We start from the raw sequence: 22553 nt of genomic DNA on the forward strand, positions 1-22553 counted from the left end.
GTGTTTTCAGCTGTAATTGAAATTGCTGTGTGCCATGGTCCTCTTTCCCTGACTGAGTCTGAATTGCCGTTTGAGTTCACTCATTTCCTTTCATTTGCTGTGGAGGAATAAATACTCAAAGACTACAGAAGACTGTAGTCTTCTCTGTTAGAGAATTAAAAAGATTTAGTTCTTTTAACCTGTCAGAGTAGGACATTCCTTTGAGGCTGGGAACATACCTGGCTGATCATCTTTGGATCTTCAGGTACTGGCGAGACTCACAACAGCTGGGCTTCAGTGGGTTGCCAGTTCTAAGTTACAGTGAAATAGCTGTCTGCAACCATATGCCAGGAAGCTTCATAAAGATGAATTAGACAGGCCACTGTGAACCAAGTGTTCCCTGGTCAGATAATCCCACCTCCAGGGGAACCCAGAGAATTGTGTGCCATCACTTAGGGATTCCAGGTCATCGGCTAGTGACATGACCCAGGCTTGAACGTGCAGTCACAGGGCTCAACTTGTGCTTGAGAGAGCACCTGTACTGACAGAGCCACGTAGAATTAGCCTATTTGTAATCCAATTTCATGTATGTCCTTGTTTGCCACACACCAGCTATTTGAGAATTCCTACACATTACTACAAAATAAATGTGTCTCTGCGAGTGCCCTCAGATATTGAATTTCAAGCCACATTTCACATAGTGATATGACAGACCAACCATGAAGACCAAGGAGCCTTTGCAATAAACAGGGATAAAGAGGAAGAGGGGCACATACTGTTTCAGAAGAAGGTTACAAGAAAGTTACTGATAATCATTAAATAGTGTGTCAGCTTTCCAAACTAAACAACTGAGTGATCATGAAATGGGTTATTGATGCCACTGAGAAACCAATTGAGACTTTGAAAGTGTTGCAGAATTCTAAGTGTGAAGTGGTTGGCTGTGTTCATACATCATGAATATTTCATTTCCCTACACAGTGTTGTCTGGGCAGGTTGAATGGCACAGAAAAAGCCATTGCTAATAAAAGCATGTTGGGAATCTCATATGCATTAATATAACATACAGACACCGTATGTAGCAGAAAAGCTAAAGAAATGCTAAGTGTTACTTCTGGCGCGAAACAACTCAGGCGTCATCATGTGGGATGCCTTACAGCATCATTATCTGGGAAGCTCGTCAGCATTTAGGGGGCAATGGATGGATCAAAGTTCTTGGGAAAACAGTTGACTTGAGTCTGTAACTGGGTCAAAAAGTCACATGTCAAGAAATCTCAGCTGGACGATGACCTAAAGAAATGACTTTCAGAAGTCTGAAGCTACACTGACTTAGTTTTACAGGAAGAGAGTGAATGTTCTTGCTGGGCTAGTCAGTCCTCTCCTGACCTGAATTCATTTGAAAATTTATGGCAAGGCTTGACAATTGCACTTGATTTACTATCTCCAGTTACCTTAACAGAACTCAAGAGTTTGTCAGGAGGAATGAACAAAATGACACCATTCTGCTATGCAAAACTGGTAGAGCCCAGAAATTGTAGCAGCAGGTTTAGTAATCAAAAACTTTAGATATTCTTTTTGCAAGGCTTTGCTTGCATTCAACCTCCTCAGCATATAACAATGTTTAGTCTGCTCATTACAGTTCAGATTCAAAAAGCTAATTTGAAAATTATATGTATATATTGTATATACATACACATAGCTGGTAATTCATCAAAATGTGATATTACTGCCATGAGGTGAATAATTTTGAAGGGTGCTGTAGTTGGCCCCAGAAGTGTATTTAATCAAAGCTGAGCTGCAGTCTGTGCCCCTGCCAACCCTGTCATGCACCTTATATGTTAGTAAAAAACAACCTTGCTTTGGCACACAAAGACAAGCTGAGTCTGACTAATTTTAAATCACCATGCAAACAGCTGCAGAAAGACATACTGTGTACCAGTAATTACAGTAGTGCATGGTGTACATAGTCCAGATGTTTCTGTAGGAACTTTAGGCTTCAGTGAGACCCGTACTCTGTGGTTTTCTTTTTTTAGTTTTATGGGGTGATATATCATCACATTGTACACTTGGAAATAAATGACCATTTGACACTGCTGCTACAATGCCGCTAGCATCGGTAGGGGATGTTCACCTCATAGGACATACATCACAGTTAGATTCATCTTTTGTTGAGTGGCCATGCTTCAGGCAGCAATTTCTCTATATACACCTATAATAAGATTATTTCACATTCTGTCATCACCTGGGGAACAATCTACTTATCTATTTTTACACTAATTTATATAAAGTACATTCAAATATTTAGAAATGTACGTATGAAAGATACACTGTATAAACTATATTTGGAAGAGATATTTTAGAGCAACAGTGTTAAACATTTTCTTGTTTACCTTTCAAATTCTCATGTTTCAATTCTGCTTTCTGCTAGCTTCAGAATAGTACACACTCGCCAAGGTCTGTCTGCTTTCATGGACATTAAAGATCCTGTTCTCATTTCTTGGAAGACAGCAGTGCCCCCACTGAAGTGAGGGATATGGGGAGATCCAAAACAAGGAATTAATTTAAGTTCAACATGTCTTTTGGAAACATGTCTTCACTAGGTGCTTTCTTTCAAGGGAGTAAAGTGTGTGTACTGTGTTTTCTCATTTATTTTGATCATCTGTTTTAAACCAGAAATCAAGAACAAACTTCCTAGTCAAGACAGCTGGGGCTTGCTCTGTGGGATTCTTGTGGGAATAGTCTGATGGCATCTTGGATCTGCTAGCAACTCAATATAATGGGTCAGGTAGCCTCCTCCTGTTTGTAACATTTCTTGTGTTCAAACAGTTAAAATTCTAGTTTCATTCTTTCTAACCGTGATGTAAAGGAGACTATTATTGGCTGTTGTTAAAATATTTCCTACTGTCTCTGTGTCACCTCTTATTTTGTCTTTTATCTTGCCCCATGCTCAGATCCTAGTGTGCAACTGCATGTACTTACACTGAATGAAAGCCATGTACTGTACCACTCCAAACAAGACTGCATGTACAGTGAGATCATGGATGATTATTTGCTTCCCTGAAAGTTGTATTGAAAGCACTTTGAGAGGCCTGTTTAAAGCACCATGCCTGGCTCAGTCACTGGTGTGTTTGTGGCTGTTGTTTGTTTCACAATAGCGAGGTCTAGAGGAAGATGCTGCCATGAAAAGAAAAATGTTAAGTGCCTTTGGTAATGTTAGTTACTAATATTCTAAGGAATTAGCTATTCTAAAGAATGCAAAACCGGAGGATCCCACACTAAATGAACTCCACCTGTTCAGGAGGACTTAAAATTTGAATGTCACATTTCTGTTCTGAGTGCATTTTTACTGGCACCCTGCCGCCCCTTCCTCCACCTCAATTTTAACTTTTCTCCCTAGTTCAGTCGTTCTATGTGAAGGGGTTATGACAGGGCTTTTCTTCGGCCAGAGCTGTCATTCCCTCAGCCAGGTGAGTTAACGCCAAAGTATTCAATGCATTATCTCTTTATATTCATCGTCTCATTTCATTGATATTATAATTTGACCAAACTATTGGATTAACCGTGGGGGACTTTGACATCAAAGAAGTAACTGAAACATGGAACAGTGGGGTTGATGGGGACAAATATAAAATTAATTGGTTCTAACATTTTCAGAAAGACAAAACAGAAGAGCTGGTGTTGTGAGGCTCTATATCAAACGTAACCTGCAAGTTAGATAACTGAAGCACAAGGGTACAGGCACTTTAGATTCTATCTGGTTTAAATTGGAAAACAGAAATTCAAAGGGCTTACCAACAGATGTAAGCTGTGTACCAACGTTAGAGTTGGGCGGAAGTAGCTTACTGTTCGATGACATCAGGAAAGTGTGTAGTAATTGTGATTTTATATTTGCTAGGAGTAAACTCTCAACACATTAATTAAGGTATTGAGACAGGGAATATATAAGCTGGTATTTGGATGGTTGAAATGCTTAATGATTGCAAAGGAACAAGTAATAGGTTTATTCCATGCTGAAAAGAGAAGAAAGAAAACACAACGTTTCAGCCGTGGAGCCTTCTTCAGGTGTGAGCCTCACAATGTTGCGTTTTCTTTCTTCTCTTTTCAGCATGGAATAAACCTATTACTTGTTCCTTTGTAGCCTACGCATGCTGACGCAGCTACCCACCTGAACTACATGCTTAATGATTGATTTTTAACACAGTTTGCAACCCAACCAAGTACGCAGGATGCTCTAATTGACTTTATAATAAATGGTCAAATATAATTAGCATACCAATGAACATTTCACACATGTTTCCAATAGAATGCATCAATAACTTGCCCCATGTACAGTAAGATATCAAACTCCAGCAGTATTGGGTTCTATTGTTATCATAACTGATACTGAAGTTCTAATGGGGCTAGGATGGTTAAAGACAAATAAATCACCAAGGTCTGGTAGTATTTCTCCAGTCACACATAAGGAAATGTTAACTAAAGGGATGTTGTTCATAGCCCGTAAGCAAGAATATTTCACATCCCACTAAGAATGGGATCAGGACCCACAATTTGGAAATCTGCAAATGTAACACCAGTCCACATAAAGGGGGTCAGAACTGAACCTACAGACCAATTAGTCTCACTTCTATTACTGGTGAAGTTCGATAACTGGTGGTTACAGCTAAATTAGAAGAATAATGGTGAAAAGAAAGGGAAGGTCTTGTCAAAACAACATGCTATAATTCTTCGAGCAAGCAACAAGGACAGTAGACAAAATTAAGCCTATGAAATTATATATTTAGGTTTCCAGGAAATGTTTGTGATGGTCCCTTATAAAAGGCTGATTCTCAAAATTAAAGCCTTAAGAACAGTTTGTACAGTACATGGATTGATAACTGGTTAACAGACAGGAAATATGTACCCTAGGGGGTCCTCTAACTGGAAAGAAGTGGTATGCCACAGTGATCCATTTTAAGCCCATTGCTCTTCCTGTTCTATATTAATAATGTAGTCTGTGGTATAGTTAGCAAAACGGTCAAACTTGCTAAGAATATTAAAACTGGGGAACTGATAGACACAAAAACAGGAGCAATAGAGTTACAAAAAGATTTCAAAATAATAGGTTGGGCTGACACTTGGCAAATTAAATTCAGACACCAATAAGTGCAAAGTGATTATTTCAATGGATGCTTTTGAGATTCAGGGTAGTTGTTTACAGCGTGTAGATTTTTCTATTCTTTTCTCCATCAATAAAAAATCAGCAGAATTCTTGGGTCCGCAGCAAAAAATCCATCTATTTTCTAACAGCTTCTTCCAATTCAGTGGCGCAGGGGAGCTGGAGCTGGCAAACAGAGGGCACAGGGCAGGGTACACCCTGGACAGGACACCAGTCCATCACAGGCAGACCCACAGACAAAAACACACTCTCACCCAGGACAGTTTTAATATACTGTAGTTCGGCTATAGAAGTATTCCCTTCTATTCTGTATCCTCTGTTTTTTAGTTAATAACTAATTCGTAACCAATTCTCAATCGATATTCTCACAATTCTCCGAATGCCTACCCCTTGCAATTTGAAAATTATTGATTTATGAAGAACTTTATCAAAATACTTCTGAAAATCTAAATATACGGTCTCACATGCCCTGTGTGTATCCATGACTGTTTTTGCTTGACAAGTTTGTTAACAAGACATATCTTTTCTCTATGGTGACTATTTCCTATGATATTATTTTCATATAGGGGATCCTGTAGTTTAATTCTTACAATTATTTCCATAACATTACTGTGCAATAGAAGTCAGACTAATTGGTCTATAGTTACTTGATTCAGGTTTCTCAGATGGTTTTTACATAGATACATCATTAGCAATGCCCCCAGTCCCTGAGCATTTCCCCTATCTTGAGTGACTACTGGAAGAATTACATCAATGGCTTCTGAACTCAGGGTTCCTTTAACAAATGGTTAAGCAGTTTTAGATTCACTTAGCACCTTATCTACCAAACTAGCAAAACGTGCAAAATAGAAAATGTGCCCCTCACCTAATCTGCAGACCTTTCTTATTTTCTTAATTTAATAAAGTGTTCTATAATTTAACAGTTTTGTTTCCACTCAGACGTTTAGTGGTATTAAATATAATACTGAAAATACGTCTTCTTTAGAAGTGTAAATTTATTATGCATGCAACTAAGACCTTCTTATGCATCCTGACTCATAGGGTCAGACTTCATCTCCATTTGTGTAGCATTAGGCTAAATGGAAGTACTGTACATGGATCTCCTGAATGGGACTCTAGTCCTCTGCAGATTAATCCTTTAGCAATGCTGGCACACAGATAGATGGATTGGAGCAGTTGGAGAAAAGAGCAATGTCCATATTGGGGGCTTAAACCCACAATGCTCTGAAAAATCTTTTTTTACATCTGCTTACTAAAGCTTACTGTCCATTGCTGTTCGATGCCTCCATACCCTCTTAACGTTGGGATCATCTATCCACTTTCTGTCGTCAGTACTAAGGGACTAGTATAAAATATAGTCAGTTATTAAAAGCATCACACCAATGTTTTGTTTTTTTAAATGGGGGGTTGTGTGGAGTAAGTAAAAATGAAAGCTTAAACAAGATCATTTCTCTTTGCGTGTCATACTTGAAAGTCAAGGCAGATGAATTCTGTGGTACCTCTTAAGGTCTTTAATATTGATGTGTTTTGTAATGTGGAGTAATGAAAAGGATTAATGATTTATAAGAAAAAAAAACATTTGCAAACAATGTAGCTTTGTTACTCATAATAGCAGTAGTACTTTAATGCTGAAATGTAGTAAGATCTTTAGGCTTGAGTAGTAGCCAGTACACAGTCTGACTTTTTGTGTTATGGCTCGCACACCTGTTTGGAAATGAATTTTCATGGCATTAATCCATTTACCTGTCTGTGGATAGCAGTAACTTTGCTGTGTGGTGTGTGCACAGTATGTCTTTGGGTGTACAGTAGTTCGCATCCCACATTTTGAGATGATAGTTTCCTATATTAGAGTACTTTATTTTAGTCATCCTAGCATAATGTGGTCCAGGTGGAGCATGCATGATCCATATACTGTATTGCTTTATTCATTAGAATAAATAAAAAATATTAATTGAAAGAAAAATCCAGTGTTCTGTTCTACATGGTTTAAAACTATTTGTGGGGAAAAAAAATGTTTCCTGTATTCAATAATAGTCAATTTATTATAATTTGTAAACGAAGGTTTCCTGAAATGAACAAGCATTCTATACATGTACAAATAATCGGATTGGAGATTATTTACAAAAAATTACAATTTTGTGTGTTCATGTAGCTCTGCATTTAACTGTCTGGAATAGCTAATTTAGTAAACTGCTGGTGTGTTGGTTAGCACCAGTGCCATTCAGCTCTATGGGTACAGTATGGGTTTTATTCTAGACTGGGCCTTCTGTGAAGACTGAATGTAATCTTGCTTTCTCAAACGTCCCAAAAATAGATGTTTGAAGGCTACTCTAGATCTCCTATTTGTAATAAAGAAATGAGCTAAACATGTCACTCATTAGATGACAGGGCATTATTAACAGTAATGAAACTGTTACTATTACTATTACTATTACTACTAAGACAAAGAAAAAATAAATACATTTTTAAACACTGATTTTGACCACCAGAACATTTTCTTTCTTGTATTTTTCATCTAAATTTTTTGTTTTTTATTAGTGTTCATAAACAGTGACAGTGACATTGGCTACAAACAGGCAGTTTCCACCAGGAGCCATTAAGGTTTTTATATAGCTTTCTCTCCTCTAATCTGAATGTTCTTTAGACATTAATCCTTAACATTTGAAAAGCATGACTGCTCATACTTGCCAAACTATACAAAATTCTGTCATGCTGTCTTGAGGTTGAGTTGTGACTTTTATCTTGGGCATGACCCAGATCACATTGAAAACTAAACACATGGGGGGAAAATATTCATAACTGACTCATTTCTTTTTCAATTTCCATTTTGCTAAAATGGCTTTATATTAGTCAAAATGCCTTAAAACTGGAGTTTCATATCACAAAAAGAACTTTATGAAAGTATGCCAGAAAAAGATAATTATGATATACTGTATGCTACTGTATAAACAGTACCAAATTTTGAATAGGTGGTTTCATTTCTTTTTATAAAACCAAAGGACATTTAGCTAAAATATACTGGAGCACAAGATTATTTCATCATGTATCGCTATATCCTATAAAGTTAGGCACTGATCATTGTAACCTTATAATATTAATAATGTTATTGGTTATTTTAGTTTCCTTCATCATCAAGAGGTGTTCCACACCAGTACTAGTGTGCTTGGAACTGATGGACTGTTTTGATGAACTTTTATATCTCATTGTTATCTGTTGAAAGAAGCAGTTCCAAAATCAAATCTTCAAATTGGATTGGGGGGGGCAGCATATCTCATTAACAGATACTGTATATCAACAGAATGATTTATCACGCCAGACAGTTTTCTCCACTTAGAGTCCTCATTAATGAACATAAACCTTTCAGGTATCTGACTCTTTAGGGACTCAGATTTAATTTAAACAAAGGAGATGTGATTGATGTCCCTTGTTAACTCCTCTTAGCAAGGTTTGTCATTCTTCTTTATATGTGGTTGCTTTCTCTTAGAAGGATAAATGACTGTTTTCTTCTGCCACCTGTCTAGAGTGTGGGTTTCCCTGTGGAGGAATAATTACTTTATGACAAAGTCTTATTTCGTTCCAAATATAGAGTGGATTAGGGCTTGCCATGGTGAGTAATTAAGAGTGTGAAGTTTTAATGTATGTTTTGTACTCTGGAACCTGTTCCAAATACACAGGGTAATTTGTAAATATTAATCTTTTTTGTATTATTCTAAACTTTGTTTAATATGTACATGCATTTCAAAATCTCGTCTATGTAGCTAATCTGTTCAATGGTAATTGAAGAAGCCACATAACTTTATTCGTTTTTTTCTGACAAAAAGGGTGGTTTATTATTTAACTTTTGGAGCCTGCTTGTACATAAGATGGTGTCAAGATTGACTAATATTTAAACTTTATAAAGTGGAAGATGATCCTACAGGATGGATCTTGGCCCATTAAACACCTGGCACAAACAAAAAAATCCACAGGATTAGGAAGGTCTTCATGGTGTGGTGAGTTCTTCATACAATCAAAACAAAAACCCAGGTTTTATGGAACTACCTGTTCAGACAGTACGCTGTTCAACCCCTAGGACAGCTATGACATTTTAGAAGCACAAACACATACAGTACATACAAAAGTACAAACAATTCCAAGATTCTTAGCAAACACCAATAAAAATCTTTTAACTGTTTGCAAACACTAGCCATTGGTAACTGACACCTCCTACAGTATAACAGACCTTTCTGTCCGCTACATTGGTGCATACAAGTTGTTAACTCACCACCACTTTAACACACACAACAGCAATCTGCAGCAATATATACATTTAATATACTGTGCATTATATTGATATATAAAGGTAGAATCTTAATTGAGAGATACAGTGCACTTATGAAGCTAATTCTTTAAACAGCTAGACCTTGAAGACTACCCACAATGGAATTTGTTACACATACTAATGGGACAATTGGGAATATATTCCTGTGAACAAAAACCAAGCATTAGAGGTTGCAAACATCACTGGTATTCAGCAGATTTTATATCCTAAAAAGACACTGCCGACCCTCTGTGAGTTACCAGTGTTTTTCACTGTACTGTACTGTACCATTATTGTTCTTGGCAACATGTTCCACTTGTTCCATTTCCAATGTGAGGCAGATTTAATTTCTCCAAGGTGCACAGCTTTTCACATAAGAGCTGCTTGAGTAGTTCGTCTAATTTATAAGCACCCTGTAAAGAATTGGTTATCTTTCATCATTGTGTATTCAATAGAAAACACTGATTGAAAATACAGTATTTCTTGAAGCTTTTCTCATTTCATTTGTATGTTTGTGTGGGGTTTTTTCCCAATGGAAATCACGTATCATCTTAGAAAATCCTCTTACTTGTGCTCATCCCGTTGTGAAATAAAGCTCCTAAGCTCCAGTGTGTTCAGGTAGAGGCACTTAGACATGCAATATATAAACTGCGGCTCCCGTTCTGTTCATAACTATACAGTATCTGCAAAGGAAAAGGTGTGAGTTAAAACCCTTGCCTGCCCAGTACAGAAAATGAGTTGGATCTTGTTCCACACCAAGAGCAGACGACCCTCTCTTCCTAGCTTGGCCACATCTCAATTCACGAGGGTCTTAATCAAAAAGGCACAGAGGGGGAGCTCATATCATATACGTTTATTACTGTAACTCTGACATGGGAAAGCTTTTCTGCACAATTTTGTCTGAATTTCATAGGCCTCTGTGGGGCTGTAAACTTTTTAATGCCTATTTTTCTCACTGTAGTGTTGGAGTTTATCGAAATGGCACTTGTTTTTACATTAAAAGAGGTGTGGAACGCTTGTATTCCATCACAGTTTTGAGACGGAAAGTCAATACTAAAATAACGTGCACAGAGAATTCATAATGATTCCCAGCTGACGTCTTTGAGCTGAAGCATGAATGCATGGCGTTTTTAAGAGTGTTATTTACCATACTGTAGCACACAGCTCCCACAGTATTTTTAGATTGCAGTAAATTTGTTACTAAATGCACCTGAACTTGAAATCATAGAAAATATTCTTTATTAACTTCCGATACGCATTTAATACTATTCATCCTCACTTCCTGAAAGGAGTGTAAAGTCGAACATTATTAAACATGTAGAGGCTTTTGCAGACTGCAATAAGGCACCATGAATTTAATTCAATCAGCAGTTTCTCATACTTTCAGCAGGGTTCCACAAGGCTGTTATTTCAGTGAGATTCCACTCCGCTTTGTTAGTTCATGTATTATTTTTTTAAACAAACGAGTGCAGGACAGAAATGTTTTATTTTTAAACGTGAAGGCCAGATAGCTTTGCATAGCATTTTGTATCGATTTGGAAATGAGTCATACAAAAATGTAATTTATAAATGCAAGGCATGGCGTGAAGGGAACATTTTGGTTTAAAACACAAAGAGAAATAAGGCAATATTAATGTAAGCGATCGCATGCTCTTAACACAGCCTAACCTGGGATGGTGTATAATGAGACTGAATGAAAGCAAAGAAAAGTTCACTTCATTCCCCCAGCTGAAAGAATAAAATATCCATTAATTTCTCCAGAAAAAAGTGATAACACAAACCCAGGAAAGTTGTTTTTATTGAAAAACAATAGGGTTTGTTGAGGCATTGTAACAGTTTCCAAAAGTAACCCTCATAGTTATGGCTTCTCATATTTTCTTTTCATTTTTTTAAGGAATTGGCCCAGAACAAGAAAAAAAAAGAAAAACGTCTATGGTATTGCTTTGATTAAAAGTACAATAAACTAAACAGTTTGACAGTGAGAGCCAGTAATGTCCCAAACAGCTTTTATTCCATACCATTTTTTTTTTCAGGATTGCAGTCAATGAGCTTTTTTGTTATTCTTTTCTGGGGGGAGTAAGGGGGGCCCCGAGGGACAGTTCAAGTAATTATAGTGGGAAACATTACTGGGAAACATCAGTATACAGTATTTGCTCATATGTGTGTGATGAAATGAACATTACGTTTCCAAAACCAGTAATAACTGTAGAGGAAATGCAGCAAGGAGGAATTTTTTTAAGGCTTTGGTGATCAGATTTAGAGTATTTTTATGATATTTTGCTCTTTTCTTTTCCAGAAAAGCCCACCTGATTCTCAGGAGAGTGGACAGAATCAGCAGATACTGTACCGCTCTGCTCCACAGTGCCTACATCCAGAGCCGGACAGACACAGTGCCCTATATCTTCTGTCGGAGCGAGGAGATTCGGCCGATAAATATGGTCTGGCACAGCTCTTTACAGGATACAAAAGTTACCTGCATAGAAAAACTGATGTCAATACCTCGGAACACATATGGAGACTTTAAACTGCGATGAGAGAAGCCACCTTTGCTGTACAGACAGGTCTTCATTTATGCGGGACTGTTTTCTACCAAAAAAAAAAGTGAGAAAAAAAGATTTACAAATGAAAGGCAGAATTGTCAAAAAAAAAACAACTTTGGAAGACTAAAGACTTTCTAATGGAGAACTGGAATATTAACTTTAATTATTTTTTAACTTATTGGCCTATAAGTAAAGAGCTACAGGTGTGAGTTCAGAGCATGTAAATGATTTCCTAAAATGGGTGTGAGGCAGTGGGATGTGGGTGCTGAAATTAAGACTTTTGTGTGTAATGACATCATAACGGTGCTTCTCCTTTATGTCCATAAAGAACAAAAAAATAATGACTAACTGAGAAGAAGCTGATGAAGTTTAACCTGGGGAAATCAGTTACAGCACTCTTTCTTTTGAAATATTCACACTTGAACCTAGAGCAGCAGAGAGGACACTTATGTCCAAAGTAATGTACAGAATGTTTCTGCTGGTATATGAAGTGGTCAATGTGTTATTTGGTGGTGGTTCATCTCTTGTAAGTTTAACATCTGGATACCCAGCAGTCCAAGAGGTTAAGTAAAGAACATGGTTTCTGTTTCCTTTTGTCTCATGTTTGTTTTTGTAACACATTATAAAAGTTTAACACTATGTGGGCAAAATATTAGGAACAATATAGGATAATTCATAAACTCTGTAAGTGGCTTGATGAATCTGAAAGGCTCCCATCACCCCACCCTGGCCAAAGCAATAGAAAGATCATTATTCTGCTAAATATCATATGAACCACAGCAATTTGCAGTCCAATCCCAGACCATTGCCCTTCTTACAGCTCCATCTGAAGGTGAACCTGTTTGGAGAATAGATCGGGTGTACACAAAAATCAAAAGGAGTGGTTCAAGCTGTTCCTGCTTTTTCTGTGAAGGGCTCATACACTGTGTGCTGGGAATACCTAATATTTTGATGAGTGAAGGAACAGTATGGATGAAAGCAGGGGTCCTGTAGCTGGATAGTCACAATCCAGAAGAGCTTATAGGTGACTCATACAGTAAATCCTAACTTTCTGAAGAGATTGAAGTCAAAAAAGGTAAGTTGTTTTTCTTGGATGCTTCAGAGTTACCATGTCAGATGATTTCTGAATTATTGAATTCAGTTTGGGTGGAACTCTGGTGCCGTGATCAGTAGGGCCCTGGGTTCCATTATGGACCCAGAATGCTGTATGTTAACCCTGTGTTTTCCCTGGGTGGTCTGGTTGCCTCCCACAGTCCAAAGACATATTGGTACCTGTAGGTTCATTGGCTTTTGGGAAAACAAGCCTTGTATGAATGAGTGTGTGTTTGTGTCTAGGTGTGCCCTATTTTAGGTAACACTGCTTATAAGAAAAAAGTTTAAAAAGTGAAACTGCTTGTGTTGACGGGTCTAGGTAACTGTCAGTGATTCAGGAGGATCCAAAATCGAGTGCTGAAGTTGCACTGAAGCTCCTCTCTTGTAATTGAAGGACGTCCGACTGCCTCTTTTTACATTCTCTGCCCAATTTCTTCTTGTTTAAGAAGTAAAAGATGTGATTGATTTTGAAAAATAATTAAATTGCAAGTACACATCTTGTGGTATATTGTTTTGGGACATCCAGTATTGGTGGACCTAGACTCTTGGAGTTGAACTACTGATCTTATATGACATCCAGTTGAGATTTCTTCCAATTATTACATATTAAGTCTGCCTTTGGCACACAAGTAAAGTACCTCAAACTGCAGACTTCCTCTGCAGGAGAACAGCATTATGGCGGACTTTAAGCAATAATCCTGCCAGGCATATTTCAAGATGGTTCAGAAAGTGTGTGCATCCAAGACATTTAAGCCTAAATTTACACCGTGCCAATTTTCCAAGACAACTTAAGCTCAAACATTGGCGTGTCATTTCTACTTTGGTTAAAGCCTGGAAGAAAGAAGCTGAGCTGACTTTTTTTTCTTTTTCTGGGTTCAAATACCTGGTAGTACTTCTGTATAACCTGCCACAAGCATGACATGTATTGCTCACCATAATGCCACTGTAAAAATGAGAAGGAAAGAGAAGATAAGGCTCAAAAAAAGAAAGATTCACTCATAGTGTTTGAAAATTACTCTGCTGAACACTGACAGTGAGAACATGTGAGACTGTAAAACCCATGATATTCTGCAGGCATTGGGTTTTTTTGAGAAGTGCTCTTTCTTTCCCCCCGCCAGCTTCTAAATAACTTGTTACAGTTCCTAATTTTGCTTAATTAAATAAACCTGGGCTAAAAAAAAACATCCCAAGCAATTAAGAAGTAACAAACTCCAGGGCCTAAACACTTTGGGTTTGGAAGAAACACTGGGCAGATAATATCAGGCTAGTAAAGCTTAGCAGAAAACAGATGAAAGTTGGTTGAAGTTGATTTAAGATGTCTAAGATGTTAGGAGATTAGTCCAAGAAGTTTAAGAGCTTGGGTTAAGAGATTGGTTTCACCTCGTCTGGTTTTGCCTCTGTTTTTTTTTACATGCATTTTTATTTTTACAAACATACTAATTAAGTTTTTTTATGCTGAAACATGAAACATGCTTAAGTTATGGGACTCATAATATGATACTGAGGAATACTGTAGCTATATGTGAACATAATGTCTCAGTACACTTATGGTTGTTTGACCAGAGCTTGAGCACTTTCCAAATGAGCACTTGCAATGCCAGGTTTCCTAGGATCCAAGATTCACAAAGTACTGTACAAAAGGCAATACCTTCATGTTTCTTTTCTCTTCATATTTTTTTGTGTGTGATCTGGCCAGCTGACAAGAAACTTATTGAAGTTAATATTTACATATCTTTTCCCATTGTGAAAATTCTTAACATGATACACAGTTGGGATATTAGGACTACTGCCAGTGATCTTAATATCAAAGGAATTATAAACAGACCACTTTAAAATAAAAAAAAAATTGGTTAGAACACCCTGGATTAAAAGACTATGTAAATCACATGCATTGTTAAGGATAGCCTTATCAAGCCGAATAAACCAATACCAAAAATGCCCATCCTGTCTTGTAGTAGCAGACCTGTATTATGCTATTATAAGTAAATGATATGGACACAGCAACTGTTACCTCTTCCTATGAAACAAAGGGACGCTTTGTGCAGCCTTAATGGTACCGTACATAAGAAGACCTTAAAGAAAACTCTACTTCACAGACAAGTTACATCACCACAAGGTATTTGGCCATCTACAAAGATCTACAAGAAGCCTAAGGTTAAACCAATACAAAGGCCTTGAGACGCCCTTATGCATGAATTTGAATGGTGAAACAAGTGTGGGCTTTAAAAGTAATTATACTAAGGCTATGACTTTTGTGGGACTCAGGAATGTATTTGAGATATGATACCTGAGGACTGAGACTGTGCCAATTTGATTATTTAATTGAATTATTTAGTGAGGCAAATGCCTATCTACTTATGCATAGGATAGTGATCTCCAGATTGCTACATTTTAATTGGTTGTAGGTTCCAATCCATACTGCAGACTGGTTGCTCCAGTCCATGAGCTGGCACCAGCAATACTGTGGGAACTCCCTGTGAATGCCTGGCATTCTACTGACGGGGTTTTGAAAACTCTGTCATCCACAGAAACCAGGATAAGCTTTGACCTTATGAGCTTGGATATGGAAATGACCTGTTAAGTACAGTATATTTAAAGTCCACATTCTGTATATTCTCAGATATATTGACAAACTATTCGCAACCACTAATCCATGTCATATACCTATATTTTATATATGAAAAACGGTCTAGTATATATACTAATATGAGCCGATAGGCACATAAAATAGCCTTTATAAAATAACAACTTTTCACAAATGTGGCTACAAGCTATGTTTTCATGCCCACAATGGTGTCTGGACATAGTGGTGTTGTACTTTTGTTAAATGTCATTAATGAAATGTAGGTTACAATCTTTTACATGGTATGCACCATGGTACATAAAAATGTACTGTAGATGTAAACAAATAGCATATTTGCTTTCCATCCACATGGTAAGTTAATTGGCTGCACATCACATGACTTCTTTACTCGTGGCTATTGGTCAATTTAATGCTGTCGCTGGTTTTGGGATAGAGTTTTTTGGTCAAAGCTTAATGGGTGTATGACATTTGTTTTATTATTCCCCATAGCATGATGCTGATTTTACAGTAGTAGCACTCAAAATGATTCATCTGCTCCTAAAAAGGTAGAACATGGAAGGAAGATTTGTTTTTCTAAATTTCTAAATAGAATGACATCAAACCACTTGAATCCAGGATGTGCAATTTGTAAAAAAAGAAATTGATTAAATGAAACAAAGAAATTGCAAAGGCATTATAACATGCATTCCACGATAACTGAAAAATCAAAGACATATGATGCAAAAGCCATAAAAACAACAGTGAACATTAGGAGATTTTATTTAATACATTCTTGGCTGCATGACTATTTAAAGAAATAAAATAAAAAAACTTAGAAAACCATTCAGTTATGGTAAACTATTTGACATGACTGTTATGGAAATACTTTCTATTAAAAAAAATGAATTTACAGCAGAATGCTGAACCAGTTCACAGTAATTTCAATACAGCCCAATTCTTTCACTAAAATTTTTAGAAAAGATGAGATACTGTACCTACTGCTATTGTGTATAATAAATAGAGATACAAATCTTAGTGTTTTATTTTCATGAATCTGGGAAGAGTATTTTCAAACTAAGTCGTAAACTTTCATTTTTTTGTACATTGTTGTTGGCTAGGAATGCAAGAATATGTGTTAATGCAGCCACTGAGAACCACCAAACATGACATTCCTAGTCAGATCATCAGACTTGGACCTCCCCATTTGTTGCTCAGCTGTACACTACAATTAGTGTGTGTTATTCTACATTTCCATACTGCATTCGCAGTCTACAGCCCACAATACCTTGATTCATCAATGAGGAGAACTTGACCCCACTGCTCCTAAGTCCACCTGAAGTGTTGCTCCAATATTCTGCAGCAATTCGCCTTTTTCCCAAGCAGTGTTGGAGAATGCAGAAAAGGCGGTATTGCAGGCTCACTGGGCCCTTATTAATTAAAGGTGGGTGTGCTAGTCACATAGATTTGAAGTTGAATTTGAAAAAATGACCCCCCCCCCCCATATATATATAAACTGTAGAGAGGAGTGAGCTTGCTGTGAGAGTTCAGAGAGCAGTCCCATCCCAGGGACACTACTGATGGCACAAGGACATTGTTCTCTTGATTCTTAGCTCCCGTTTGGGATTCTCTGTCTTAATTTTCACCATGCATGCAATTCAGTAGGTTTAAATTACATCATCACCTGTGCACTGTCAATATTATTCAGCAGGTTTCATTATAGCGCATGTGGAACTGCAGTCTCAGTTTCTCACAAATTGGTTATTAAATCTCGGTAACAACAGAAATTAATTGACAGTACCGCAAAATGTTTCTTTTCATTCCGAATGAGGCACAAAATCGTCAACTCCGTGAAAGTACTGCGCGGTCTCCGTTATGTCACAAGCTCGTCACAGGCCAGAGCAACAGTTCGCGAGAACTGTAACCCAAAAATCGGGCCTTCCGGCACCTTGTAATTACGATTACGAGCGAATAATACAGGTTGTGCAGCAGACATTTCACCGCGGGAATTTTCCAACGTGAACTGCATACGGAGGTTACAGGTAAGTTGCATTTGTCTGCAAATCCTTCTCGACGCCGGGGGCAATATTTCTATTGGATTGAAGGAGATTCACAAGCCTTCTTGTTAACGATGTAATAAGGTCCGTTCTTGTCACCGGAAGTTCGGTTGGCGTGGCGCATACCTGGAAAGGTCGTCCATTTTGTGCTGCAAATTGCAGTTGTTACTGCGCACGTTTTACTTTCATTGTAGTTGGCGCCCATCAATGCGGATTCTTTCTAACCCCGAAATATCACAATAGCGTTGCAGTACATAAAATAAGCAAGGTGACAAGATTACGAAGTAAAAGGAGGCCACCTAGTCTTTCGGTTATGTGGTTAAAGGTGTATCATTAACAATAAATCAAAATGCCACCCAAAACACGATCAATAATACCTTAACGCACGCAAAGCATCGCTCTTTTTTAAAAAAAAGTGTGACACGAGAATTTATTCTATGATTTTTTGGTGTGTTTGCGGTGGAGAAAGCATTTTTGGTCGCAAACAGCAAAGGTTAAAGTCTATACGTGGGGTGGTATTTTAATAGAGGAAAGTGCGTGGGAGTGATGGAGGCAGTATAGAGACAAGGCTCGTCCAGAATGACTCGGTGAAGTTACTGTATATTCCTGTGAGCTCTTCCTCGTTTGGGGGGAAGCAAATGTCTGGGCACACTTGAAAATGATTTGTTAGACAATGGGAAAGAAATGCTTATTCCTGGAAGACTTATCAAAACAAAAGCAGAAAATTGCACAGATACAGTTCATTATACAAAATTGCATCTGCTTGAAGAGGAGCAGGCAGTTTGGCACGAAACAAGTTAACCAACAGCCGCCTTTAACAAATTTCAAAAGACTGAGTAGCCTATTGTGCAATGCTGATTTAAGTACAACACTAAATGACTGGGGCGTTTAGGCAACGTGCGCATTTTTTTTTACAATCAGACCTCTTTCCCCTCCTTTGGATCCAGTTAACGTCGTCGCACAATAAAAATCAGCATGTAATGCAAGTGTCCGTATAGACTGTCAGGGTTAATTTAAGTTTTATTAAGTAAAATACATTTTCTATATCACGCATGCATTTCGTACATTTTCCCCTCAAGTTCAAAACCTTTATTTAAAAAAAAAATGATGTTACAAAAAAATCCACACACACGGGTAGAGGTTAATCCCACAAAAACACTTTTGGTACGTTATGAACAGCACTTGAAATATTTTTCCCTAATGGTATTAAGCTCTTCTTAATATTCCCTAAACACAGACTACACACCTCTGTTCGCGTCCTGTTTTGCACTAACGTTATGTATCCATTAATCCATATGTGTGCGCTACAGTTTTTTTCCCCCTTGCGATTGATACTAATTTAGTGCACAAGTGCCTGGGGAGTTGGCCGGCCTGTCCAAGAGTATAAAGCATACGCACTTGCAGTAAAAGGTGAAATGCAATCATTGGAATTCAGACATTTAAATTGGACTTCCGTTTATTTTGGGGAAACGGTGAAAACAATGTAAAAAGACACACTTCTCACTTGTTACCCAGCAAATCATTTCAGGATCCCAAATCATAATCGGTGCGTGGCTTATGTGCATTACAGTCCCTAAAATAAAAAGGTTATAAAAGTCTGCAAGTGGTGGTATTGTTGTCCTTAAGCGAACCCTGACCGGCAACCTTGTGCTTCTCGAGAACAGATTCTCTTCAGTGATTCTCTTGCAGTGACGCTTTTTTTTTCTATGTTCTCGGAGAGCATTCATTTTTCACACAAAGTAGTGCTAAACAAAACAAATGCTCCACAAAGGCAGAGACAATAAACGTGATTGATGACGCAGGACACGTCGTGATGAACTACCGTCGGAAGCCTTTGTAAGGCTTCTCTGAGTGACGCAATGTTATGATAAATGTCACGATTTACTGCAGCTCAGACTGCAATTGTTCTTTCTCTTAATGTCACTCTTAACGATGGCGTCTCTCCCAGTCAGTGATCTCATTTCCATTTAATGGTAGCTGGAGCAAAGCTGGGGAGACAAATTTGTCTGTGCTGTGATTGTGGAGGGAATAAGTTACTACATTCTGTTGTTTCCAGTCAGAAAACATTACAATGCGTTCTATCTGGTATTTTCTCATTTGTGAAGAGCAGCGTGTTTTTTATGATTGTGTACTTTATTATTTATGCCTGGTGGTCTGTAACACCAGACAGCATGATAGCAATTCAGTTTGCCCCAGAAAACACAGGACAGGATATGTCAGTTTCCCTTCAGTGCTTTTCAAACCCTATCAAGCCTTTTCCGAAAGAGAGTGACAAACCTAAGTTGTTAATCTTGTAACACACGTGACATTAACAATGCAGATGAAGACATGTCACACAGAATCACCCAGGAAAGGAAGTGTTTGGGAATATGCAACTCTCCTGCTTGAATTTTCCAATGTTCTAAAAATGATTTCCACATATACAAACGTGAAGATAATTTCTGTCCTTTTTCATGCCAATTCGAGGATGTTTTATTGACCAAAAATACCACTCAAAAGTTTAGTTGTATTAAAAAAGGCATTAAAATATACACTTCTGTGTATACATTAATGATATTTGTTAAGGTTTTTCTTGACCCTTTTTCCAGCTTTCATCAATATGATTTTAAAGTGTTAGTTTGTGCTAAAAAAAAGTCTTTTTATATTGAAATAAATGACACCAAGCATTTAGAATAACTTAGATATGGTCATAATGAGTTAATGCCCGCTATCATCAATAATGTCTTTCTACACTAGCCCCGTAATATTAACTGTTTGCATTATGTCGATAAAATAAGAGAATAAGCGGCTAAAATATTCCAAATATGTTTCTCTGGGGGACATTGACTGAGAGCAACTGTTTTCTTGAGAGCTGGAAGTCTGAGAGACTTTTAAAACTATTGCACATCTGCTGCCTGTCAGAATAAAATAGTGTAAGGTGGAGCCAAGGTTGCATCTGGAGCTGTTCTTCCCTGTGGTTATGCAGTATTCAGTGCACGAGCCCATTCCAGGAACACCAGAGAGAGCCTGTCTTTGTGGGCCATGTTGGTTAATGATGCAGTGCATTTGGGGACAAGCACGTTAGGAAGGCAACCACTATCTTGCCCTTTTGATCTGTTGAATTTTCTTCTTTCTTCCCTTATTCAAATATACTTTGGATCACTGAGGAGGACTATTGACAGTTTTCCATGGTGGAAAAGATGAGAATGCCTTCTCTTAAGACAAGATGCAATATATGTACAGTGCCATATTTAGTATAATTGGTCACACAGAAATTAACAGAGAAAATGTGTATCTCTGACTGAATAAGTGCAGGACTTGAAAATGTCTAGTATGATGCATTTACAGTTAAAAAGTCCTCAAAGTATATTTTTGCAAGCTGCTTGAATTTAACTATAGCTTTATTTTGCTCCTTAGAGCTTCAGTATTAAGGAAGAGGAGAAAAAATATCAATTTGTGTAATGTTCTTGTAGATATTACTGCTGAGGACACAGAATGATCAGAGGCATTTGAAAGCAAACTAGAAATGTATTCTCCCAAAGAGCTTCCTAATGGTGTGATATTTCAGACCTCCTGGATGTATTCAAGTCACCCTTGGGTAATTTCATGTACAGTAGGAAGCAGTCACTCATGTCAGAAGAAGAAACCATATGTAAATGTATATTAGAGATGCAGGAAGGTGTGCAGATGAAAAGTTGCTGTTAGCTCCATCACCCAAGACAATTGTGGACATGGTACAACTGTGGCTGGCACATTCACAACCTTAAAGAAATTGTTGTATGTAAAAGAGTTTTGTGGAAGAGCTTCTGCACACAAGGCATTGACTGTGAAGGATGGATGACCATAATCTGATAAATCTTGGTGCATGAAGGTGTCTGGCATTGGCTCTGCATTCATTTGCTGGATATGTAATTTGACCTGTGTAGATCACTTGATCTTCATACAACGAATGTTAGGCTATTCAATGCCAAACGAAGGTCATCCTGTTCCCACTGAAGATGCTACTCCTTGTCCGATTTGCCATGTATGTTGAACAGTATTTCATAGTCCATATGTACCCTGCCACAGATCCATATGAATCTGACAAGACAAAATTATACTCTGTAGGATATGAGGCACATTTGTAAACAAAAAGATCTTTTTCTTGTTTGCCAAAACTGGATTAGTTTTCCCTTTCCTAGATGGAGCCAGAGATGAGATCAGAACTTCCTTTTTTAAATACTTTTTGATTGACATGTTACTGACACATGGGCCGGTAATGCACTTTTAATCGCCTCCTGTGCTGCTAATTGGATTAAAATTCAGCTTGCAGAGAGTCTGGGATCATTTGTCTCTGTCAGACCTTTCATTCTTTACTAAAATGCTATTACCTTAAATTAGGGGGACCTCCTGACCCATCCGTGTGCAATGCATGGCAAAATACAGTACAGGCTGACCTCCCACCTCAGAAGCCTGGGTCAAAATACAGATTAAGTGCAGTTTTGATGTAATTATGGATTTATTCAGGAAAGGCAGGTTATTCGTTCATGACAGGAGAAATACACACAGGGGGTTCTTAGTAGTCAGAGGCTGAGTTTATGCAATCCCACAAATCAAATAATTGCAACTGTAGCTCCAATTCATAAGGGGGTTGGTGAGGAGGGGGCAAAACTGAACAAGGAAACTTAACAGTAGGCCACACTTTTGAAAGCAAAAGTGAGAGTAAAATGAGAACAACATTTAAAGAACAATGTCTTTTTAAGAACTAACTTGCATGGATTTAGAAATGGAAGGTCTTGTTTAACTAACTTGATAGAACTCTACACATAAGCTGCATCTCTTATGTATTTTTATTAACAACAATAAAGATGTAGATTTTAAGATGTCCCTCATAAAATATTAATCCTCAAGAAGA

At 37.7% G+C, this 22553-nt stretch overlaps 1 protein-coding gene across 4 annotated transcripts in view; it reads left to right on the top strand.

Annotated features, from left to right (window-relative positions):
* LOC102686174 (astrotactin-2) overlaps positions 1–12561 on the top strand; it is a 627894-nt gene extending 615333 nt beyond the window's left edge. For all 4 annotated transcript variants that reach the window (XM_069183294.1, XM_015367152.2, XM_015367153.2 and 1 more), the window contains one exon: positions 11728–12561. In XM_069183294.1, coding sequence (XP_069039395.1) covers positions 11728–11965 — 238 coding nt within the window. In that variant the 3' untranslated portion in view covers positions 11966–12561. The remainder of the gene's footprint in view (positions 1–11727) is intronic.
* Positions 12562–22553: the final 9992 nt, after the last annotated feature.

This window comes from Lepisosteus oculatus, chromosome 24 (genome assembly GCF_040954835.1).
Source record: "Lepisosteus oculatus isolate fLepOcu1 chromosome 24, fLepOcu1.hap2, whole genome shotgun sequence".
In the NCBI taxonomy this organism is placed as follows: Eukaryota; Metazoa; Chordata; class Actinopteri; order Semionotiformes; family Lepisosteidae; genus Lepisosteus; species Lepisosteus oculatus.